This window comes from Boeremia exigua (genome assembly GCF_020726555.1).
Source record: "Boeremia exigua strain MPI-SDFR-AT-0100 chromosome Unknown C7974scaffold_7, whole genome shotgun sequence".
Classification (NCBI taxonomy): Eukaryota; Fungi; Ascomycota; class Dothideomycetes; order Pleosporales; family Didymellaceae; genus Boeremia; species Boeremia exigua.
In genome coordinates, this window is record NW_025763524.1 from 1353921 (window position 1) to 1373163 (window position 19243).

The 19243-nt window shown below is 55.0% G+C and overlaps 4 protein-coding genes across 4 annotated transcripts; 3 read left to right on the forward strand and 1 right to left on the reverse strand.

The window, feature by feature from the left end:
• Positions 1 to 961: 961 nt before the first annotated feature.
• Positions 962 to 7537, forward strand: C7974DRAFT_313052 (anucleate primary sterigmata protein A; the record flags this gene model as incomplete). Its single annotated transcript, XM_046138388.1, has 5 exons — positions 962 to 2710; positions 2780 to 3774; positions 3979 to 4245; positions 4519 to 4705; positions 5243 to 7537. The coding sequence occupies 5 exons, from the start codon at positions 962 to 964 to the stop codon at positions 7535 to 7537; spliced, it is 5493 nt and encodes a 1830-aa protein (XP_045996385.1).
• A 715-nt stretch (positions 7538 to 8252) lies between these two features.
• Positions 8253 to 9597, forward strand: C7974DRAFT_396380 (Isy1-like splicing factor). Its single transcript, XM_046142070.1, has one exon. It carries the CDS (start codon positions 8468 to 8470, stop codon positions 9221 to 9223), a length of 756 nt encoding a protein of 251 aa, XP_045996386.1. The 5' UTR covers positions 8253 to 8467; the 3' UTR covers positions 9224 to 9597.
• On the reverse strand, positions 9585 to 11330 carry C7974DRAFT_472936 (uncharacterized protein). The gene is made up of 2 exons (XM_046146550.1): positions 10901 to 11330; positions 9585 to 10855 (listed from the first exon to the last, which is right to left on the reverse strand). Exons 1-2 carry the CDS (start codon positions 11166 to 11168, stop codon positions 9693 to 9695), a joined length of 1431 nt encoding a protein of 476 aa, XP_045996387.1. The 5' UTR covers positions 11169 to 11330; the 3' UTR covers positions 9585 to 9692.
• C7974DRAFT_396382 (P-loop containing nucleoside triphosphate hydrolase protein) lies at positions 11331 to 19172 on the forward strand. Its single transcript, XM_046142071.1, has 8 exons — positions 11331 to 13089; positions 13194 to 14630; positions 14702 to 15038; positions 15089 to 15777; positions 15828 to 15950; positions 16000 to 16902; positions 16949 to 17704; positions 17758 to 19172. Exons 1-8 carry the CDS (start codon positions 11460 to 11462, stop codon positions 19059 to 19061), a joined length of 7179 nt encoding a protein of 2392 aa, XP_045996388.1. The 5' UTR covers positions 11331 to 11459; the 3' UTR covers positions 19062 to 19172.
• The last annotated feature ends 71 nt before the right edge of the window (positions 19173 to 19243 follow it).

A 19243-nucleotide genomic window follows, 5' to 3' on the forward strand; every position in this document is an offset into this window, starting at 1 on the left:
GTGTTTTGAGTAATTTCACGTTGGACACGTCAATCTAGGCACACGGCTGATCCTGGCCTCGCGTGAGGTGTCTGCCTAGCCCTGTATCGGTGATGTGTAGATCCAGCTCTGGCTGTCCGTACTGCTCAAAAGTAAGTTCGTGGCGCGGCCATACACCAAGCCCCCCGTTGCACAGCGTGCCTACCTCGGCGCACAAAAGTGCCACCTACCTTCAGATGAATACCTCGCACGAGGAGTGCCGTTTAGCTAACAGCGCAATCCAAGCGTATCCCTGCGCGACATGCGTTGGCATGTGCTTTGTGTTTGGTTTTGTTCGTAAAGCCCCTTAACGCGCAGGCATCGGGTCTGTTGCTTGTTGACAAGGCGGGGTGTGAATCACAACACTCACAACCGCCCAATGGCGCGCCTCGCGGGCCAGCAGAAGGAGGGGCACGACGCGTGAGATGATGTCGCTCTTGTTTATCGATTGTTTAGAGGCATTTGGACGGGGGGCCTAGACCAATCAGGAAGAGACAGCGCGCCGCCTTCACTTGTCAACTGTTTGGGGGTGCACTAAGCCTGTCCTGTGCGCGATCCAATCTCGTTCCTGCACAACACTCCCGCTTCCAGCTGCTGCGCATCGCCCACCTCTTCTCTCGTCATTCTCTTCGCGCCCCCGTGGCTTCTCTTTCTTTTGTTCTTCACCCCGTGCAGTTCTAGGCGCTGGTGACGGCGATGCCCTCGTGGACCGCTCAAGTGTGCCAGTAGCCGCTGCGTTCCCCTACCTTTCACGCGTCGCCGAACTTCCAGCCGTCCCGTTCCTGGGCGCGCATTCCGGGCCCCCAGAGTGAAACGCGCACTTGCTTTGCCTGCGTCGTCTGTCCTGGCTGCCTCGTTCGGACGGACCTCCTTTTAACCCTTATACTTTCTAATTCCACGACCGGGCATGGAACAGTGAGCACCGAGCCCTGCGCATCACACCATGGCGACGACCGCGAACCCGCCGCCGGGCGCGCTGGTGGTGGACGACTACACCACCCTGGACCCGTTCACGACCCAGGACGGCCACCGCCAGCGCTACTCGGCCTTCGACAACTCGCAGTTCTCGCTCTACCTCAACGGCTCCCCGGCGCAGGCCCGGCGCGCTTTGGAGGCGCATCTCGCCGAGACGACGCGCCGGCTCCAGGAGACATCACACCTGGGCAATGCGCTTGTCCAGCAGCGCCAGGAGCTGGAGGAGCGGCTGAAGGAGGTTGAGGGGCAGCAGGCAGACAACGACATCGGACCAGAGCTGCGCTCACGTCTGGCCGAGCTCGAGAAGGAGTTCAATGAGGTCGGCCGCGAGACCGCTCGCGCCTTTCTCCCAAAATCTCGCGTCCCCAGTGGCGAGACGGATCCCAATGGCTCTGTTTATGCCAGCGAGGCCCTGCAATCGCCCACCAAAGTCAGCGTTCCATCCCGCAAGCAACGGAACCAGCAGCCGAACCGCATCCAGGATATCCACCTGGCCACCGAGATCTCTACTTCGTTGTTGTCGCAGCTCAAGGAGCTCCAGGCTGTTCTTTCGGAGAAGGATGAGGCGCTCAAGTCTGCCGATCTGGAACGGGCGAATCTGGAAATCGAGGTTGAGGGTCTCTCGCAGCGTTTGCGGACCCTGGATGAGAGCGACTCGCGCTTGAAGGACGTCAACTGGAATCTCGAAACCCAAGTGCGGGATTTCGAGGCGATGTCCAAGTCGGCGGCCGACAAGGAGAACCGTCTTACGCATATCCTGAACCTGGCGCGATCCGAGAAGGCGTCTTTGGAGCGAGAGTTCGAGGAGCTCAAGGGCATGCACGCAAAGCTCAACGACGATCACATCAATAGGGTCAAGCAGCACGAGACGGAACTGTCTGGTCTGCGACGCAATGTACTCATGGGAGAGTCTGAGCGCAATGCTCTGCAGCGCAAGGTGGAGGAGCTGTCTAATCAGAACCAAGAGCTTGCGAAGGCCGTTGCCTATCGAATGAGAGGCGACGAGCACAACACGCCTGACGAAGCGTCCCCAGATGAGAGCTTTAACGAGGGAAATGACCTTACTCCTGAGCACTCTCCGCCACCTTCCCCAAGCAAGGCGACTCCCCGTCACGGCCAACTCGAATCGGAGACGCTCAAGCACTCGCTGCAGCATGCTCACCGCATGATCCAGCAGCTCAAGAACACCGTCCACCGTGAGAAGACCGAGAAGATCGAGTTGAAGCGCATGCTTCAGGATGCCCGTGATGAGATCGAGACTTCTCGTACTGACGCCAAGGCCCCCGGAAGTGCAGCTAAGCGCAAGAAGAGTGAGAAGGAGCTGTTCAAGAAGCCAGCTCGTCCGGACCGTCTCGGTGCATTGAGGCAAGGCACGCAAGAAGTCGTCATGGAACTCGATGACGATGAGTGGGAGGAGCAAGACATTATTCCATCTCCCAGCAAGCCTCAACGCCCTCACCACTCGGTCCCCGGAGCCTTCCACAGCGGTTACACTTCCATGGCTGAGGCAAGCGCGAACGAAGCCTTCGAAACTGCCAATGAGGTTTCTGACGCCGACTTTGAGACTGCCAACGACGATGGTACGACGACGGAGACTGATGCTTTCCAGACTGGTGCCGAGACTCTCGATGGCGAGAGCAGTGATGAGATGACCGAGACTGAGATTGGATCGACTCAAGGAACCGTCAGGAACAGATCACCGGTCGCAAGACGCCAGGTGAGCGGCGGGAGCTACATGAGCAGATCACCAATCCCGAGACGCCAAGTGAGCGGTGGGAGCTACAAGGATATGTACGAAAGTACCGCCTCCAACTCTGACTACGACTCTGAAAGGGACACACGGGCGTCTGGTAGCCAAGGCCGCAACTCGTTCAGGTTCTTGCGCCCAGGTAGCTCTCGCAAGTCGGTTGCGACACCCAGGGGAAGTCTTCAGGACCTCTTCCATCATGGGACACCACCCCCTAAGACGAGGGGCTCTCCAATCATCAACAGCAATCAAAGCACTCCTGCCCAGGGCAGGAGTCTGTTCGCTGAACTGGATGGTCTGAGTGGCGGCGAGGACACGGACAGTGTTGAGGGTACACCGAGTCGATCGAGCATTGCATCTCCTGAATCTACGTATGAGAAGGGCGTGCTTGGGCGGTCGGCTCTGCAGCGAACCATACCCATGGTGGCTATGGTGGACTCTGGCACGATGACCGAGCTTCATGTGCCACAGCATGTTAGCGTTTCGTCGATCCACAACATCCATGATGTCTCACCCCAGGTTCCTGCGCCAGCAGCGCTCCACCTGTCGCCTTTGGTCAGCCAGGGTACAAATCCGGCAGCGCCACTCCCGCAGCAGCTCAAGCTTTCGGCGCACGCATCCAACCACACAGAGCCAAAGCTTGTGTTGCCGCCATCGCTCAACATCTCCAACGTCTCTGGACACGAGTCGTCTCCCAGATCCCCTGCAAACGTACCTCTGGTCATCTCATCCATGTCCGCTCATGATACGTCACCACGGATCCCCACAGCGCCGTCCCTTGGTATCTCCACCATGGAGGCTCACCACAGCCAACACACCTCACCACAGTCTGCACCCGCGCCAACCTTCAACCTTTCTTCCATCGCGGGCCATGCTACGTCTCCGCGCGCCGTGCCTCCTCCCGCCCTCGGCGTCTCCTCGGTCTCTGGCCACACCACCGAGCCTCGCTCTGTGCCCGCGCAGGTCTTCAACCTCTCCTCGGTCTCTGGCCATGAGACGCAGCCCAAGGCTGTTCCCGCTCCCTCGTTCAACATGTCGACGGTGTCTGGACACGTGACGGAGCCAAGAGAGGTTCCCAGGCAGGAGTTTGGCATGTCGCAGGTCTCTGGGCATGCAAGTGAGCCCAAGGATGCTCCCAGGCAAGTGTTCAACATGTCGCAGGTCTCTGCGCATGCGAGCGAGCCAAGGGATGCGCCTCGACAGATGTTCAATCTGTCGACGGTTTCAGGACATGAGAGCGAGCCGAGAGATGCTCCTCGACAGGTGTTTGGGTTGTCCTCGGTATCAGGACACCAGAGTGAGCCGGTGGATGCTCCTCGCCAGGCTTTCAATATGTCCTCGGTGGCAGGACATGGCAGTGAGCCCAAGGATGCTCCTCGACAGATGTTCAACATGTCCTCGGTGTCGGGACACGCAAGCGAGCCCCGCGACGCTCCTCGTCAAGTATTCAACATGTCCACGGTCTCAGGCCATGAAAGCGAGCCCCAGGATGCTCCACGACAGGCGTTCAACATGTCCACCGTCTCAGGCCACGCGACCGAGCCGCAGCACGCGCAGGCATCCGCGCTCAACATGTCCTCGATGTCGCACCAAAGCACCGAGCCTGCGGAGGGCCAGGGTCACGGCTTCGGCCTCAAGGCGCTGGCTCCAGCCGCGCTCGTTGCATCTGGCATTGCCACCTCGCAGATGACCGAGCCGAAGGAGGCGTCCAGGTCGATGGAGTCAGACGACCAAGCTGCCAACCTCAGCCGCGAGATCAACGAGAAGGAGGCTGTTAGGCAAGCTCCGCTGGGACTGTCGAGCTTCTCGGCGCATTCGACGGAGCCCACCGATGTGCCTCGCGCACCGCTGTCGTCTTTCTCGACGATGAGTTCGCAGGCAACAGAGCCTTACAAGGCGAGACAGACTCCCCATCAGTTCTCGATGCACTCTTCGCAGGCGACGGCGCCGTTTGCACCGAAGCCCGTGGCGAACCAGTTTTCGATGCACTCAGCTCAGGCGACAGAGCCGGTCGTTCCTAAGAAGGCTGTTCATGGACTGTCGTTGCATGCTGCTCAGACGACGGAGCCGCTTGCTCCTAAGGTTGCGGTTCACGGGTTGTCGCTTCACTCAGCCCAAACCACAGAGCCTATCGTTCCTAAGCAGGCTCTCCATGGCTTCTCGACGCACGCCTCGCAGACAACGGAGCCATTTGCTCCTAAGCCGGTAGCGCACGGGTTCTCCATGCACGCCTCGCAGACAACGGAGCCATTTGCTCCTAAAATCGCGGTTAATGGGTTGTCAGTGCACGCTGCTCAGATGACGGAACCATTTGCTCCCAAGCAGGCTGTTCATGGGCTTTCGACGTATGCTTCCCAGACAACAGAACCGTTCGCTCCCAAGCCGGTGGCTCACCAGCTTTCGGCCTACTCTGCTCAGACCACTGAGCCTGTCACGGTTCGACAGCAGCCCTTGCAATTGTCGAACTTCGCTTCGAAGACTACAGCGCCTGTGGTCCCCAAGCCGCAGTCACTGCAGCTTTCGTCGTTCGCTTCCGAAGCCACCAAGCCAGTCACACCACAGCCAGCTTCGTCCCAGCTGTCCACCGTCTCTTACCAGGCATCTGAGCCTGTTGAGGCACCGAAGCTTGCACGACCAGTCTTCTCGACTATGTCTTCTCAGACCACCGACCCCGTCCAGCCGAGGTCAGCACCTTCGAATCTCTCGACGTTCTCTTCGCAGACCACCGAGCCGTTGGCGCCCCAAGGAATACCCCGATCTGGAGTGTCGCTCGTCACAGCTCAACACACTGAGCCCTTCCAGCCTACCGCGGGTCAGCCGGCCTTCTCAGACGTAAGAACTCTGCAAAGTCGCGAACCTGAGTCGCCTACTGTGCCCTCATTCCTTCCCACCCCTAGCCGACCATCCACCGCGAGCCGACCATCTACTGCGAGCCGTGTCACACCGTCGTTGTCGCTGTCAACACTTTCTACCCAAGTCACTGAGCCAAAGGTACCTTCGAGGCCTGTGACCGCGCACCGAGATGGGCCTAAGCCGTGGACGCTTGATTTCTCGCAAGCAACACAGCCGTGGCCTGACAACAAGTCGGTGGAAGCGGATCAAATTCCCTTTGCTGACAAGGACGCTCGCTCGCCGCTTACACCTATCAGCGCTGATGCGGTGCGTAGTACACCACGCTCAACTATGTCTGATGGTGGTACCCAAACCATGGTCTCGGCCGATCAAATTGACAGGCTATTGCTAGCTCGTAGCAGCTCCAGGTACTTGGGAGCTGGTATCGAAAAGTCAGTGTCGCCACCCTCTTCACCAAGCAGAAAGCATTCAAACGAGCGCCTTCCCCGACGCCCTGGCAGCTCTAGTAGCATACGCTCTCGCGCTGCCTCCCCACCACCACTGCCAGCCGACCACAGACAGGTTATTGCCGCTGCGGCGCTTAAGCAGCCACTCGTACCATCAACTCCAGGAACGATGGGCCCTCCTGCGGTCCCGGCATCAGCTTACAAGAAGCCTTCGACACCTTCGCTCAGGGCTGGCACAGCAACATTGACCCCCGGTACTACGCCACGCGCGCGTCGCCGATCCACCAACCGTGGTGAGGGTCACAGCAGAGCTTCTTCTCCGATCAGCCGTCGTTCGTCAATTTCTTCGTTCACGTCTGAGGTCGACCAACGCTTTAACATGGCAGGTGGACCATCATTCGCGCCTCCTGGGATCCCCGCTGGTGCCACTGATCCTCGTATGATCCAGGCAATTACTCAAACTATGATCGGCGAGTATCTCTGGAAATACACCCGCAAGACCATGGGTGGTGGTATGTCTGACACACGCCATCGCCGATTCTTCTGGATTCACCCCTACACAAGGACCTTGTACTGGAGCGATAGGGACCCTCAGACAGCCGGCAAGACAGAGCTGAAAGCGAAGAGTGTGGCGATTGAGTCTGTCGAGGAGGTCGAAGATTTGAACCCTACGCCTCCTGGTCTTCACCAGAAGAGCTTGATCGTGACTACGCCTGGCCGTGCAATCAAGTTCACCGCAGCTACAGGCAAGCGTCACGAGACGTGGTACAATGCGCTCCACTACCTATGCCAAAGAGTAGAAGAGGGCAGCGAGGAGCAGAAACTACCCGAGTCTCCGTCTGCCAATGAAATTCAAGACGAGTTCAACGGTGGATACCGGAGCGCATCGCGAGCTACTGGTCGGTCGAGGACGTCCCGTATGAGCCGAAACACGACTGTGAGCCGCGACGAGGTTCCTACCCTTCGACAACATCATGTCACACCGCAACGTGCAGCTTCGACTGAGCCTGGTCAGACAGGCTCCCTGACCGGATCCATGAGTGGCCGATTTAGCAGCATGCTCCGACCAAACTCGGCTATGCGAGGCTCATTCACGAGTCGCCGCAGCCGGATCGACGAAGACACGTTCGACGAGCCAAGCATTGCCACCATCGATCTCAGTCGCGAGATACATGACCAAGTCGAGCGCGACATGGAAGGCCTGGTTAACGTTCGGGCATGCTGCGACGGCAAGCATGATGTAGCCCATCTGCACATGCACTCGATGAAGCACCGACCTAATAGCCTCAGTGCTCCGAGCAACCGGCCATCGTTCATCGGCTCGTTGACTTCACGCTCAAGCTCGCGCGCAGACACCCGGGCCGAGTCGCGTGCAGATACCCGGGCTGAGTCGCGTGCGGAGTCGCGAGCAGAGTCGAGAACCGAGTCCAGGACCGAGTCACGCATAGAAGCTCGCAACGACCGACATGATGCCTCAACTTCCAGCGCTGGTGGTTAGATTCCTCATTCCCACCCCACTACATTCCTACAACATCTCTTGGTGTATGTTGTACCAACACGTACGCCACTATAGTCGTTTAATCTGACTGACAGTCTCTGTTTCCTTAGTTCTCAATATCAGTATCAGTATCAGCAATCATCGCAAAACCCATTCTCTATTTCCTATGTGTCTCACCATCAGCGTTTCTGTATTTGGATGTCGTCTCTCGGCTTGGGTTCGCAGGAAGCAGAAGAAGCAGCAATGTCTAGATTGGGTGCGCATTAGCGTTTGGACGAGGCCCTGGACTTGGCGTTCGTCCATCAAGCAGCTGTTTGCGGGTTGGCGGAGTGAGATTGAGTGCGGATACGGATGGTGTCAATGACTTTCTTTTTCCCGCGGCTTAGCCCGTGCTGTAACTGTTGTATCAGGCCAAGTTGTTCTCTCGACGATACTCTACTCTACTCTCCGCGCAAGAAGGACTCTTGCTGGTAATGTCTTAGCGTGCATAGATTGGCGCTCGTTAGCCGTAGAAAGGAATGCAAGAAACGTCTAAGTTGGGAATACTTCCTTTTTTTGGGTGAAGTGCTATATTTGCTACATACGTGAGGGTCTAGACCTGCGCAGTGACGTTCTCCACAGCAACGCGAGGTGAAGGTGTCAATGCGCTTGCGGACCTGCCAAGCCAATTCTGCCAACGTCACCCGCTCGTCGCAACACCAACTTCAACTTTTTACTCAACACGTCTAATTTCCCAACGCACTACCACCGACACCAACGTAATACCAATCCGAAGTGAACGCTCCTGTATTCGCGACTGCCGGCAGCTGCTTCTTGACGACACTCAATCCTCGCGCACGACCTTGATCACGACTCCACGCTCACGCCCTCGCGCACATCCACGCGCATCACCTTCGCCACCCGCACAACCCATCCCCCACACCCCTCACCATGGCGCGCAACTCCGAGAAGGCGCACTCGATGCTGTTCCGCTTCCGCGCGGCACAAGCCGCCGAAGCCGGCATAATCGACATCTCGCGCACGCGGCGCCCGAAGCTCATAACAGGCGTGACGCAGATCCCCGTGTGCGAGAAGTGGCGCGGCCAGGTGCTGAAAGAGATCAGCCGCAAAGTCACCAAGATCCAGGACGAGGCGCTCAGCGACTACCAGATCCGCGATCTCAACGACGAGATCAACAAGGCCATGCGCGAGAAATACATGTGGGAGAAGCAGATCCGCGACCTCGGCGGGCCGAATTACATGCGCGGCGGCCGCGTGCTGGACGAGGAGGGCCGCGAGGTGCCCGGCGGCGGGAAGGGGTACAGGTACTTTGGGCGCGCGAAAGACTTGCCGGGCGTCAAAGAGCTGTTTGAGCGGCAGGAGCGGCCCGAGGACGACGAGGGCGCGGCGCAAGGGCGCGAGAAGCGCAGCGAGTTGCGGCAGCGCGTCGACGCGGGGTACTACGGGTATAATCTGGACGAGGAGGACGGGGTGCTGCTGCGGTACGAGCAGGAGAAGGAAAAAGCCGCGTGGAAGGAGTTTCTCGCGCTCCCGGACGATCTGCGCAAGGGGAAGAAGGTGGATGACTGGGTGGAGATTCCGGGGGATGCGGGGGATGGCGTGCGCTGGCGCGTGCCGACGCTCGAGGAGGTCAATGAGGAGCTGGTCGAGCGGAGACGGAGGAAGTTGCTTGAGAAGCTGGGGTAGGCGGTGGGTCTTCGATGACGCTTCTCGGTGACACGCCTCGGTGGGATGCAGATTCGGCCGCTGCAGCTGTGGAATGCAGCTTTGTACGCTAGGAGGACCGCGACGACGACTAGACTGATACCCGCGCTGAGTAATCGGCGGTCTGGAAGGGCACTGTAACAACGTAGTTTCTTGTGCGAGCAATGATATTGATTCGCTGCCTCATATACTAGTCTAAGTGTTCCCCGCTATCGATCTTAACCCCTGTCTTAGTCCCCTTCAACTCGCGCAAAATCGGACGTAGTGCCATTCTCCCGATTGAGGTGCAACGATGTGTGTAGATGACAGTTTCATATCTGACACAGCAAAATATCAGGGAATTCAAGCAATCGAGCACCATTTTTCAGGAGTATACTTGATTTATCTGACAGAGTGAACTATCCAGCTCGATCAACCCAAGCACACAACAGCCTCGTAGTGTAACACCATATCAGTACGTGCAACGCCCACAATACCCACAGTCCTCCGCCGAACACGCCGTGAAATCCAACTCATCATCCTCCCCATCAGACGAAGCACTCCACTTACCTCCCATCCCCCTCGGCGACGCCCCATGTCCCGAGTCCCCCCCATCCAACGCCAATCCGCCGCCATCGCACCTCGCAACCCACTGCGCATGCAGCGCCGCCGGCAGCGCGCGCACGCCGTCCCCGAACTGCCGCCGGATCTCCAGCGCATTGGCGCCGGGACAGTAGACTTCGAGACCGCGCGTGTCGTCCGCGCGCGCGACGTCGATGATCTTCGTCAGCAGGGCGATGAGGCGGCGTATGGGCTCTGCGTTTGCCGTTTCGAAGGCTGAGATGAGGGGCCGTGTGTCGGTGATCTGGGGCGGTTGGAAGAGGCCTGCGCCGTCGTGGTAGGCGACGATGAAGTTGGGGACTTGCTTGAGCCAGAGTTGGGGGGTGATGTCGTCCATATTGATGGTCTTGTTGTATCTGCCCGAGCGCGTTTTGAGGTCGAAGATGGAGGACTGTGGGATTGGGGTGCCGGTGTGGAGGATGGTGAGGGGCTGCTTGCTGGTGGTTTGCGGGGTGGTTACGGTGGTGCTGGAAAGGGCTTGGGAGAGGATGTCTTCGGACGGTGGGGCAGTTGGGGGTTTTGCTGTGGAGGGTGCGAGTTTGTTTGGTGCAGGGGAGTCGTCGAGGAACCCGTCACATTCAAAACGTACAAGACATTGTAGACCTCCCAGATCGTACTGAATGATCCGTTGGTGAGTCTCGGAGCCCTTGACTTCCTTTGGCCATGTTGTGTAGGCTTCAGGGAAGGTGTGTCCGAAGCCACGAACGCCCTCAATGAGCTCTTTGGGATCATTCTCCTTACGCACAAGGAATACGGTATCGCCAATGGTCTCAACGTTGAAGCGGAACGCTCGATCCATACCGCGGGTAAAACGAAGAAGATTGCCCAACGTGCTGCCACACGCAAAGACATCGGCGTCTATGGGTGCATCATCGGTAGCATCCATGACAGCCTGCACTGCAGGTGCGATGGGATACTCAGGATATCTTGCAGCATTCGGATCTCGATAGTAGCTGCCACTATCCTCAGGAAGTCGTTGAGCGACCTTGGGAGGCGTCCACTTAGGAGGTTGGCCTGCTTTGGGTTAACTACATTCATGCTCATAACACGAGCACCGACCTGGCACCAGTATGGTACGATCCTGGCTGGCTAGCCAATTGTACGAAGTGACGTACTGGCAATCATTTATGTGAGGCGAAGAAGGCAGTCCAGTTGTCGGCGGCATCAAGTCTGAAGGCCGGAGTGTGAGCAAGAGCTCTCCCAATGGGTATTTGTCGAGATCAGGCTTCACTGGCTCCTGGCGCTTGACAAACGGACGAGTCGACCCACCTCGTCCTCGTCGTGGAGCATACCCACCTCGACTGTTGCCTGAACGCATGAAAGACATGGGGAGAGGTCGGGAATTTGAGTCTTGTAAGGATTAGAGAAAGAGAACAGAGGGTGAGAAGCCTGGTATAACGTGTCAGAGACCCCAAATATGGGGGGAACAAGGTGATGCACAGACAAGGCTGAGCAAGCGGCTTGCGAGATAGAGGGCGCTTGCTGCGACCTGATGTGGCACGACCTCAGCGCAAAGAACGCTCATTTGCCAGGTGTACGATGAAGCATGCAAGCAGGCATCTAGCAAGCATTGCCACGTACAAAATCATTGCTGTGTTCCAATCATTTGCTCAGCCTGATGCAATGGAAGGTATCCACACAGCCAGAACGTGCTCTACTGTCGCGCCGCCTGTCCCGTGTCTTTATAAATCGAAGGAGGTACCTACAGAAATGTCATATTGATCAAACCATTACCTACTTTCTGATTAGCACTTTTACAGTCACTTTGGCATCTTGGGTACGCATGGCGGAGACAGACGCAACCACGAGGCGTGCCGCCGGCCTGAAGAAGCTGTTCCATGCCGTCATACACGGTACTCGCGACCTGAAGAGTGCAGCTGATGGTGATCGTTTCTTGGAGGCGTTGTGCGCTCAGGACGACGTGTCGAAGTGTGTGGAGGTATTGGTCGCGGCACCGGCGGGGCTCAGTGCCACCGCGCGCGCCTTCCGCTTTTCGAACAGCACCACCTTCATCAATAGTCACGCAACATCAGTTCTGCTACGACTTTCTGATCCATCACTCAAACAGCTATACGGTGGTGAATTTCTGCAGCGTATCATTGAGGCGATCGTAAATCCTGCATCGTTCTGGACTGCGCTTGTCAATGCGCACGATGCACGCGCTCTTACTCTGGACGCTTCTCACGCGTTTGCGTGGTTGCTCCTCGAGTTGCTCATCTCACGATCCGAGGATGGCCCAGATGTACGAGAGATCGCTGAAATAGTGACAGACAAGGAGTCACTCATCAACTCGCAATCTTTGGAAGTCCGAAATCTTGGTCAAAAGATCAAGCACATTCTCAGTACGACCAATGACACTGCTGATGGACCCGGTGGACGCCATGACAATGACCACGCGAACTTTCGGGATATCAAGATTCTACCAACATCAGACGAGTTTGCTTCAGCTGTTACTCCATACTATCGGCGTGCTATTGACGTTGAGGCTGCGGACATCGAGGAGCGCGGCTTCATACACATCGACAATCAATTTCGGTTACTCCGCGAGGACATGCTTGGAGAGCTGCGTAGCGACTTTCAAATTGCTATTGGTCAAAAGAAGGGCAGGCGTAAGACTGTTTTCACGAAACTGCAATTCGCGGGCATTGACTGTGGTTCGTCCCAGAAACGCAAACCGTGCCTTCTGCAACTGAAGTGTCTTGATGACATACCTCAACTCAAGCACATCAAAGATGAGTCGAAGAGAAAGACATGCATCAATGACTCACGAAATAAGAACCTTATGAAGCACCAATCATTGGGTTGCCTTATCAGTGGTGGCAAGACTATCGCGTTTGCGACAGTGGAACGGGATGAAGATATGCTTGCAAAGAAGCCACCTATCATTGTGCTGCGCATTGCAGAAGAGAAATCGTTTCGACAAACCCTCCTTGCGTGCAAATCCGGAGCAGACTTGAGTTTCGTTCAAGTTGACACTGCTGTCTTTGCTTACGAACCAGTCTTGAAGTGCCTTCAAAAACTGACAGACCTGCCGCTTCAGGACCAAGTTCTCAATCTGGGAGCGGACATGGGCGAAGTCTTCTCTGGCATTGAGCCCAGCAAGATCGTTAGGACCATTAGCGATAACTGGCAGAGCAACCTGCAGCACATCATCGAGACCGACCGCCCGATTCAACTCGATGTTGCCCAAACAGAATCGCTGCTTCAAGGATTGACGAAAAAAGTCAGTCTCATTCAAGGCCCTCCTGGTAAGTTTTCCCTCCATCTTCGCGATCACTTCTCATGATTATACGGTCTTGGGAATGGTCCGAGAGTGGTATCATCACTTCAGTCTTACTAACAATGACTACAGGAACCGGCAAATCGTTCATTGGGGCGCTCATTGCCAGAATCCTCAAAGACCACACCAAGGAGACTATGTTGGTCTTAACGTACACTAATCATGCTCTTGATCAGTTCCTTGAGGATTTGCGGAATATAGGCATTCCAGATGACTGTATGCTTCGGTTAGGCTCGAAAGCGTCTCCCTCGACGAAATGCTTGTCAATGTTTGAGAAGAAGAGCAGTTATAAAATGTCTTCACAGACATGGAACGTTCTCGATTCTCAGAAGAAGGAGGCGGAAAGCTATGTAGGTGCGCTGGAAAAGAAAGCAACTCGCTTTAACGCACTCCACATCGGTAATCAGGCTTTGTTGGACCATCTTGAATTTTCCGATGACTCCGAGTTCTACGATGCGTTTGTCGCACCGGACAGCACTGATGGAATGATACCAGTCGGTAAGGACGGAAAGGCTATCAGCCGTTTCTACCTAATCGAGCAATGGACACACAACAGAGATGCCGGTATCTTCAAGGCTGTTGCAGAGGAGGACTTCCCTCACATCTGGAGTATGAAACCTGAAGCCCGCCAAGAATACCAAGCCCGATGGCGACAAGCAATACTGGATGAGCAGGTTGCGGAAATCGGTACCCTCTTCAAGAAGTATAATCGATGTCAAGATCAAATAAGGCAGCTGTTCAAAGAGAAGCAATCATACAATATGACTCAGGCGCGAATCATAGGATGCACGACTACTGCGGCCGCGATGTACACAGAAGAATTGCGCAAAGCAGCTCCTGGTATCATCTTGGTAGAGGAGGCTGGCGAGATCCTTGAGAGCCATATCTTGACGGCGATGACTGCCCAGACAAAACAATTAGTTCTCATCGGCGACCACAAGCAGTTGCGACCCAAAGTCAACAATTACTCTCTCACGGTCGAGAAAGGCGAAGGCTACAACCTCAACATGTCTCTTTTCGAGCGATTGGTCCACGCCGGGGTGCCACACGTTACGCTCACAAAACAACATCGCATGCGCCCAGAGATAGCATCTCTAGTCAAGGAATTGACATATCCTGAACTGGAAAACGCTGATAAGACGGAAAACAGGCCTGCATTGCGAGGCTTCCAGGACAACGTCATATTCGTTAGTCACAATCACCCCGAGGTCAACGCAGATAAGATTGCCGATAGACGTGACGAAGATGTAAAATCCAGCAAAGAGAATGCATATGAGGCTGATATGGTGTTGCGGTGTATCCGTTACCTTGGGCAGCAGGGCTACAATACTGAAGACATAGTGGTACTCACGCCGTACCTGGGTCAGCTTTATCTTTTGACGAAGACTCTGGCTGCAGAAAATGACCCGTACCTCAATGATTTGGACTCTTACGAACTCATTCGAGCTGGTCTGCTCTCTCCCGCGGGTGCCAACATCTCGAAGCGGAGAATACGAATCTCAACCATTGGTCAGTAGTCCCGACATACGTTCTGCACGTACTAAATCCATTGCTGGGAATGCAACAACTAACAAGACCAGACAACTACCAAGGCGAGGAGAGTGATATCGTCATCGTCTGTCTCACACGCAGCAATTCCGTGGGGGACATCGGCTTCATGTCGGCACCGCAACGAGTCAATGTCATGTTATCTCGTGCGAGGAACGGTCTGGTGATGATTGGAAACCCAGATACGTTCATAAACAGTCGCAAAGGTAGGGATGTTTGGGTACCATTGATGCATAAACTCAAGACTGATGGCCACGTTTACGATGGATTCCCGGTCAAGTGCGAGCAACACCCAGACAAGACTGCTCTTCTAACCCAGAAGGACCAGTTCGACACTGTATGTCCTGACGGAGGGTGCTCTGAACCATGGTATGTAACGGCATATCTTGAGGTCTGGTATGTCATGCTAACTCTCGTAGTGGAAAACTGCTCGCCTGTGGGCTTCATTCCTGTCCATATCGCTGTCATCAACTGCAAGACCACTCTAAAATGCACTGTATGGCTATTGTAAAGTCTACGTGTCCAAACGATCACAAATTCTCACGAAAATGCTACAACAAGGCTGCAAATGCTTGCCAGAAGTGTGAGGCTGCAACACGAGCCAAGGAGGAGCGCGCCCGACGCGACCATAAGCTGGAAGAAGATAGACAGGCGAGACAACGGGCTTATCTGACAAGGCTGGTCGAGATTGAAGACGAGATTGCACATGAAAAACGGCTGCAACAAAATCGCCATGAGGAAACAGAGCAAGAAGCTGCATTGGCTCAAAAGCGAAAGGATCTCGAGAACTTTAAGAACCATGCATCAAAACCCACTGGATCTACAATGCCTGGTGCATATCCAAGTTCTACTCAAGCCAATGCCCCTTCCAACAACGGTCAAAATGCGCCTACTACGAATCAAGGGGCGGGCACAACCAGCGTACCAGCTCCTCAACAGAGTCCCGGTCAAACGCCTCCTGGTAATTCTGGCCAGAAGAGTAATACCACCAACGGCGGAGGACCTAGCTTGCCGTGGAACCACAGCGATGCCAGAGATGACTGGAACCACCAAAAGAAGTTCGACGGCGCAGAGAACACAGCACTGGACTCACTTATGCCAATGATAGGTAGGATCACACTGTATGCGGTAACGTGCAGCGGCTGATGAACTGAGTAGGTCTGGAAACAGTGAAAGAGAAATTTCTTGCCATCAAGAATAAGGTTGATACGCTTGTCCGCCAAGGTGTGCCTTTGAGTGGAGAACGACTCAGTGCCGCGCTTCTTGGAAATCCTGGTACAGGTGAGCTACATTAACGTACTTCTCGTGAAACCAATCTGATGTTCTTCAGGAAAAACTACTGTTGCGCGTCTCTATGCGGACTTCCTTGGTCAGGTGGGTGCGCTTCCCGGCAGTCACTTCATCGAAACCTCTGGATCAGCGCTCGCGAATGATGGTGTCTCTAAATGTCGGGACCAAATCAACAGCATTCTTCAGGCAGGCGGCGGCGTTTTCTTCATCGATGAAGCTTATCAGCTTGTGTCTGGGAATAGTCCTGGAGGCAAAGCTGTCCTGGACTATCTGCTGGCTGAAATCGAGAACCTGACGGGAAAGGTTGTTTTCGTGCTAGCCGGATACCACAAGCAGATGGAGGCGTTCTTCGCCCACAACCCAGGTATCCCAAGCCGTATTCCTATCCAGATGGAGTTTCACGACTACACCGACCCGGAACTCCAAGCCATCTTCTGCCATTACGTCAGCAAAAAGTACCATGGGAGGATGAAGGTTGAGGATGATTTTTCTGGCCTCTATGTTCGGATTGTGGCTCGACGTATTGGACGAGGCCGTGGGCGAGAGGGCTTCGGCAACGCTCGAGAAGTGCAGAACAAGATAGCTCAGATCGCAGAACGCCAGGCTAAACGCCTACGAAAGCAAAGGCGAGCACGCATACCAACGGACGATCACTATCTGACCAAGGAGGATCTCATAGGGCCAGAACCTGCGGTAGCGCTACAGAACAACGTCGCCTGGTCAAAGCTTCACAAACTCATCGGTCTGCAGTCAGTCAAGGAGACGGTGCAATCGCTGCTCGATGGTATTCAGACCAACTACCTACGAGAGCTGGACGAAAAGCCTCTTGTGGAGTATTCGTTGAACAAATGCTTCATTGGATCACCGGGCACTGGAAAGACGTCCGTCGCAAAGCTCTACGGGAAAGTTCTGGCAGACCTTAGTCTACTCTCTAACGGCGAAGGTAAGTCGATGCATCAGTTACTATGAATCTTGCTTACACAATGTAGTTGTTGTGAAGAATCCCGCAGACTTCATAGGTAACGTCATCGGTGGATCAGAGGCCAACACGAAGGCTATCTTAGCCTCGACAGTAGGCAAAGTCCTCATCATCGACGAAGCTTACATGCTAGCTGGCAATTCTGGAGACTCATCGAAGACGGCGGACTCTTTCAAGACTGCAGTGATTGACACTATCGTCGCAGAGGTCCAGAGCACTATTGGGGAAGATCGCTGTGTTCTCTTACTTGGCTACAAGGATTTGATGGAGAATATGTTCCGTGACGTCAATCCAGGTCTGGCCAGGCGATTTCCGATGGAATCGGCATTCGTCTTCGAAGACTTCGATGATGCTGATCTCCTTCGCATATTGGATCTCAAACTCAACGACATTGGTTTCAATGCGACCGACCAGGCGAAGAGGGTGGCCATGGAGGTTCTCCGGCGAGCTCGAAATCGTCCGAACTTCGGCAATGCAGGAGAAGTTGACATCGTGCTCGATAGAGCGAAAGGTTTGCATCAGAAGCATTTGTCGGCCGGAAAAGTCTTCGATCGTGACACTCTCGAAGCTGTCGACTTCGATCCCGACTTTGACCGAGGCCAGCGCGCTGCGACAAATCTGCCTGCTTTGTTCAAAGATATCATTGGGTGCGACGACGTAGTCAAACAGCTCCAAGGATACCAGGCGACTGCTGCCAACATGAAGGCCAGAGGAAAGGATCCACGTGAACTTGTTCCGTTCAGTTTTCTTTTCAAGGGCCCACCAGGTAAGTGGCAAAATCCTCGTAGTTTATCCCCAATCCCCCTAACGTGTTGCAAGGGACCGGAAAGACCACTACTGCGCAGAAGATGGGGAAAGTTTTCTACGATATGGGCTTTCTTAGCGCAGCAAAGGTGGTGCAGTGCTCAGCTACTGATCTTATTGGTCAGTATGTCGGCCACACTGGGCCTAAAGTGCAGAAGAAGCTGGAATCGGCAATGGGCAAGGTCCTCTTCATTGATGAAGCTTATCGCCTTGCTGAGGGCCACTTCGCCGTTGAGGCTATGGATGAGCTTGTGGACTGCATGACCAATCCGAAGTATGCAAAGAAGATGATCATCATACTTGCTGGCTACGACAAAGACATCGACCGACTCCTGAGTATGAATCCAGGCCTGAGTAGCCGCTTCCCGGAAACCGTCTTCTTCAAGCACATGGAACCTGTGGACTGTCTTGAACTTCTCACAAAAGACTTGCAGAGAAGGAGCGACACCCCACTCGATCTTTCGGTGCTTTCACCTCCAACACCAGAGTTGAAGACCCAGATCTTGGATCTCTTCACCAGCTTTTCCAAGCTCGAATCCTGGGGCAACGGTCGCGACGTAAAAGCTCTTGGCGATGCTATGTTCCGTAGCCTTATCTCAGCGCCTGTGGATGCAACGACATCGTTGGTTCTGACGAAAGAACTTGTTCTCAAGACTATGCAAGACACGTTTCAGGACAGACATCAACGCGACCAGGCTGTTGGCACATCTCGTCTTCCAGATCGTTCGTCGCGCCGCAATAAGCAGCCGCCGCAGCAAGCGCCGCCACAACAACCACCGCCGCCGCCCAATGTTTCGTCTGGGACAGCGAAGGACCCTGGTGCTCAATCACCGCCGCCTGCAGCTCCCGCAAAACAAGCCGAGCAAAGTGATCAATCAAAGGCAAAGCCAAACGGAGATCCGCTTGACTATATTTTCCAGATCAAGCGCGATGCTGGAGTTTCTGACGCAGTATGGGAAGAACTTGAGCGTGACAAACATGCCTTCGTCGCCAGGGAGCGCGAATACAAAGCCCGACAGGAGGACAAGAAGAAGGAGGAGCAACGTATCAAGGATCTCATTCGGGCCGAGAAGGCTGCTGCCGACGAAGAAGAGCGTCGCCAAGCTGAGCAAAAGAGGATTGAGGCTGAACTGGAGAGGCGACGCAAGGACGCCGAATTGGCTGTCATAGAAGAGCAGCGCGCAAGAGAGAGGAAGGCTCAACGCAGGCTGAAGGAACTAGGTCGATGTCCTGCTGGATACATGTGGCACAAGCAGAGTGTTGGATACAGGTGTGCAGGAGGGAGCCACTTTCTTAGCGATGCGCAGCTCGGGCTTTGAGAGTTGCTGGGTGCACGCATCTGGCACTAGATAAGCAGACTATATGCACTGAACAAGTTTGAAGAATCAGAAAACAGCGCTACGGTATTATTGATGCATTTGAATGACTTGGGTCTTTGCAGTCTACGTGAAGTGCCTCGTTCTACAAAGACGTGTTTCGGCGGCACTAGTCCGGACAAATA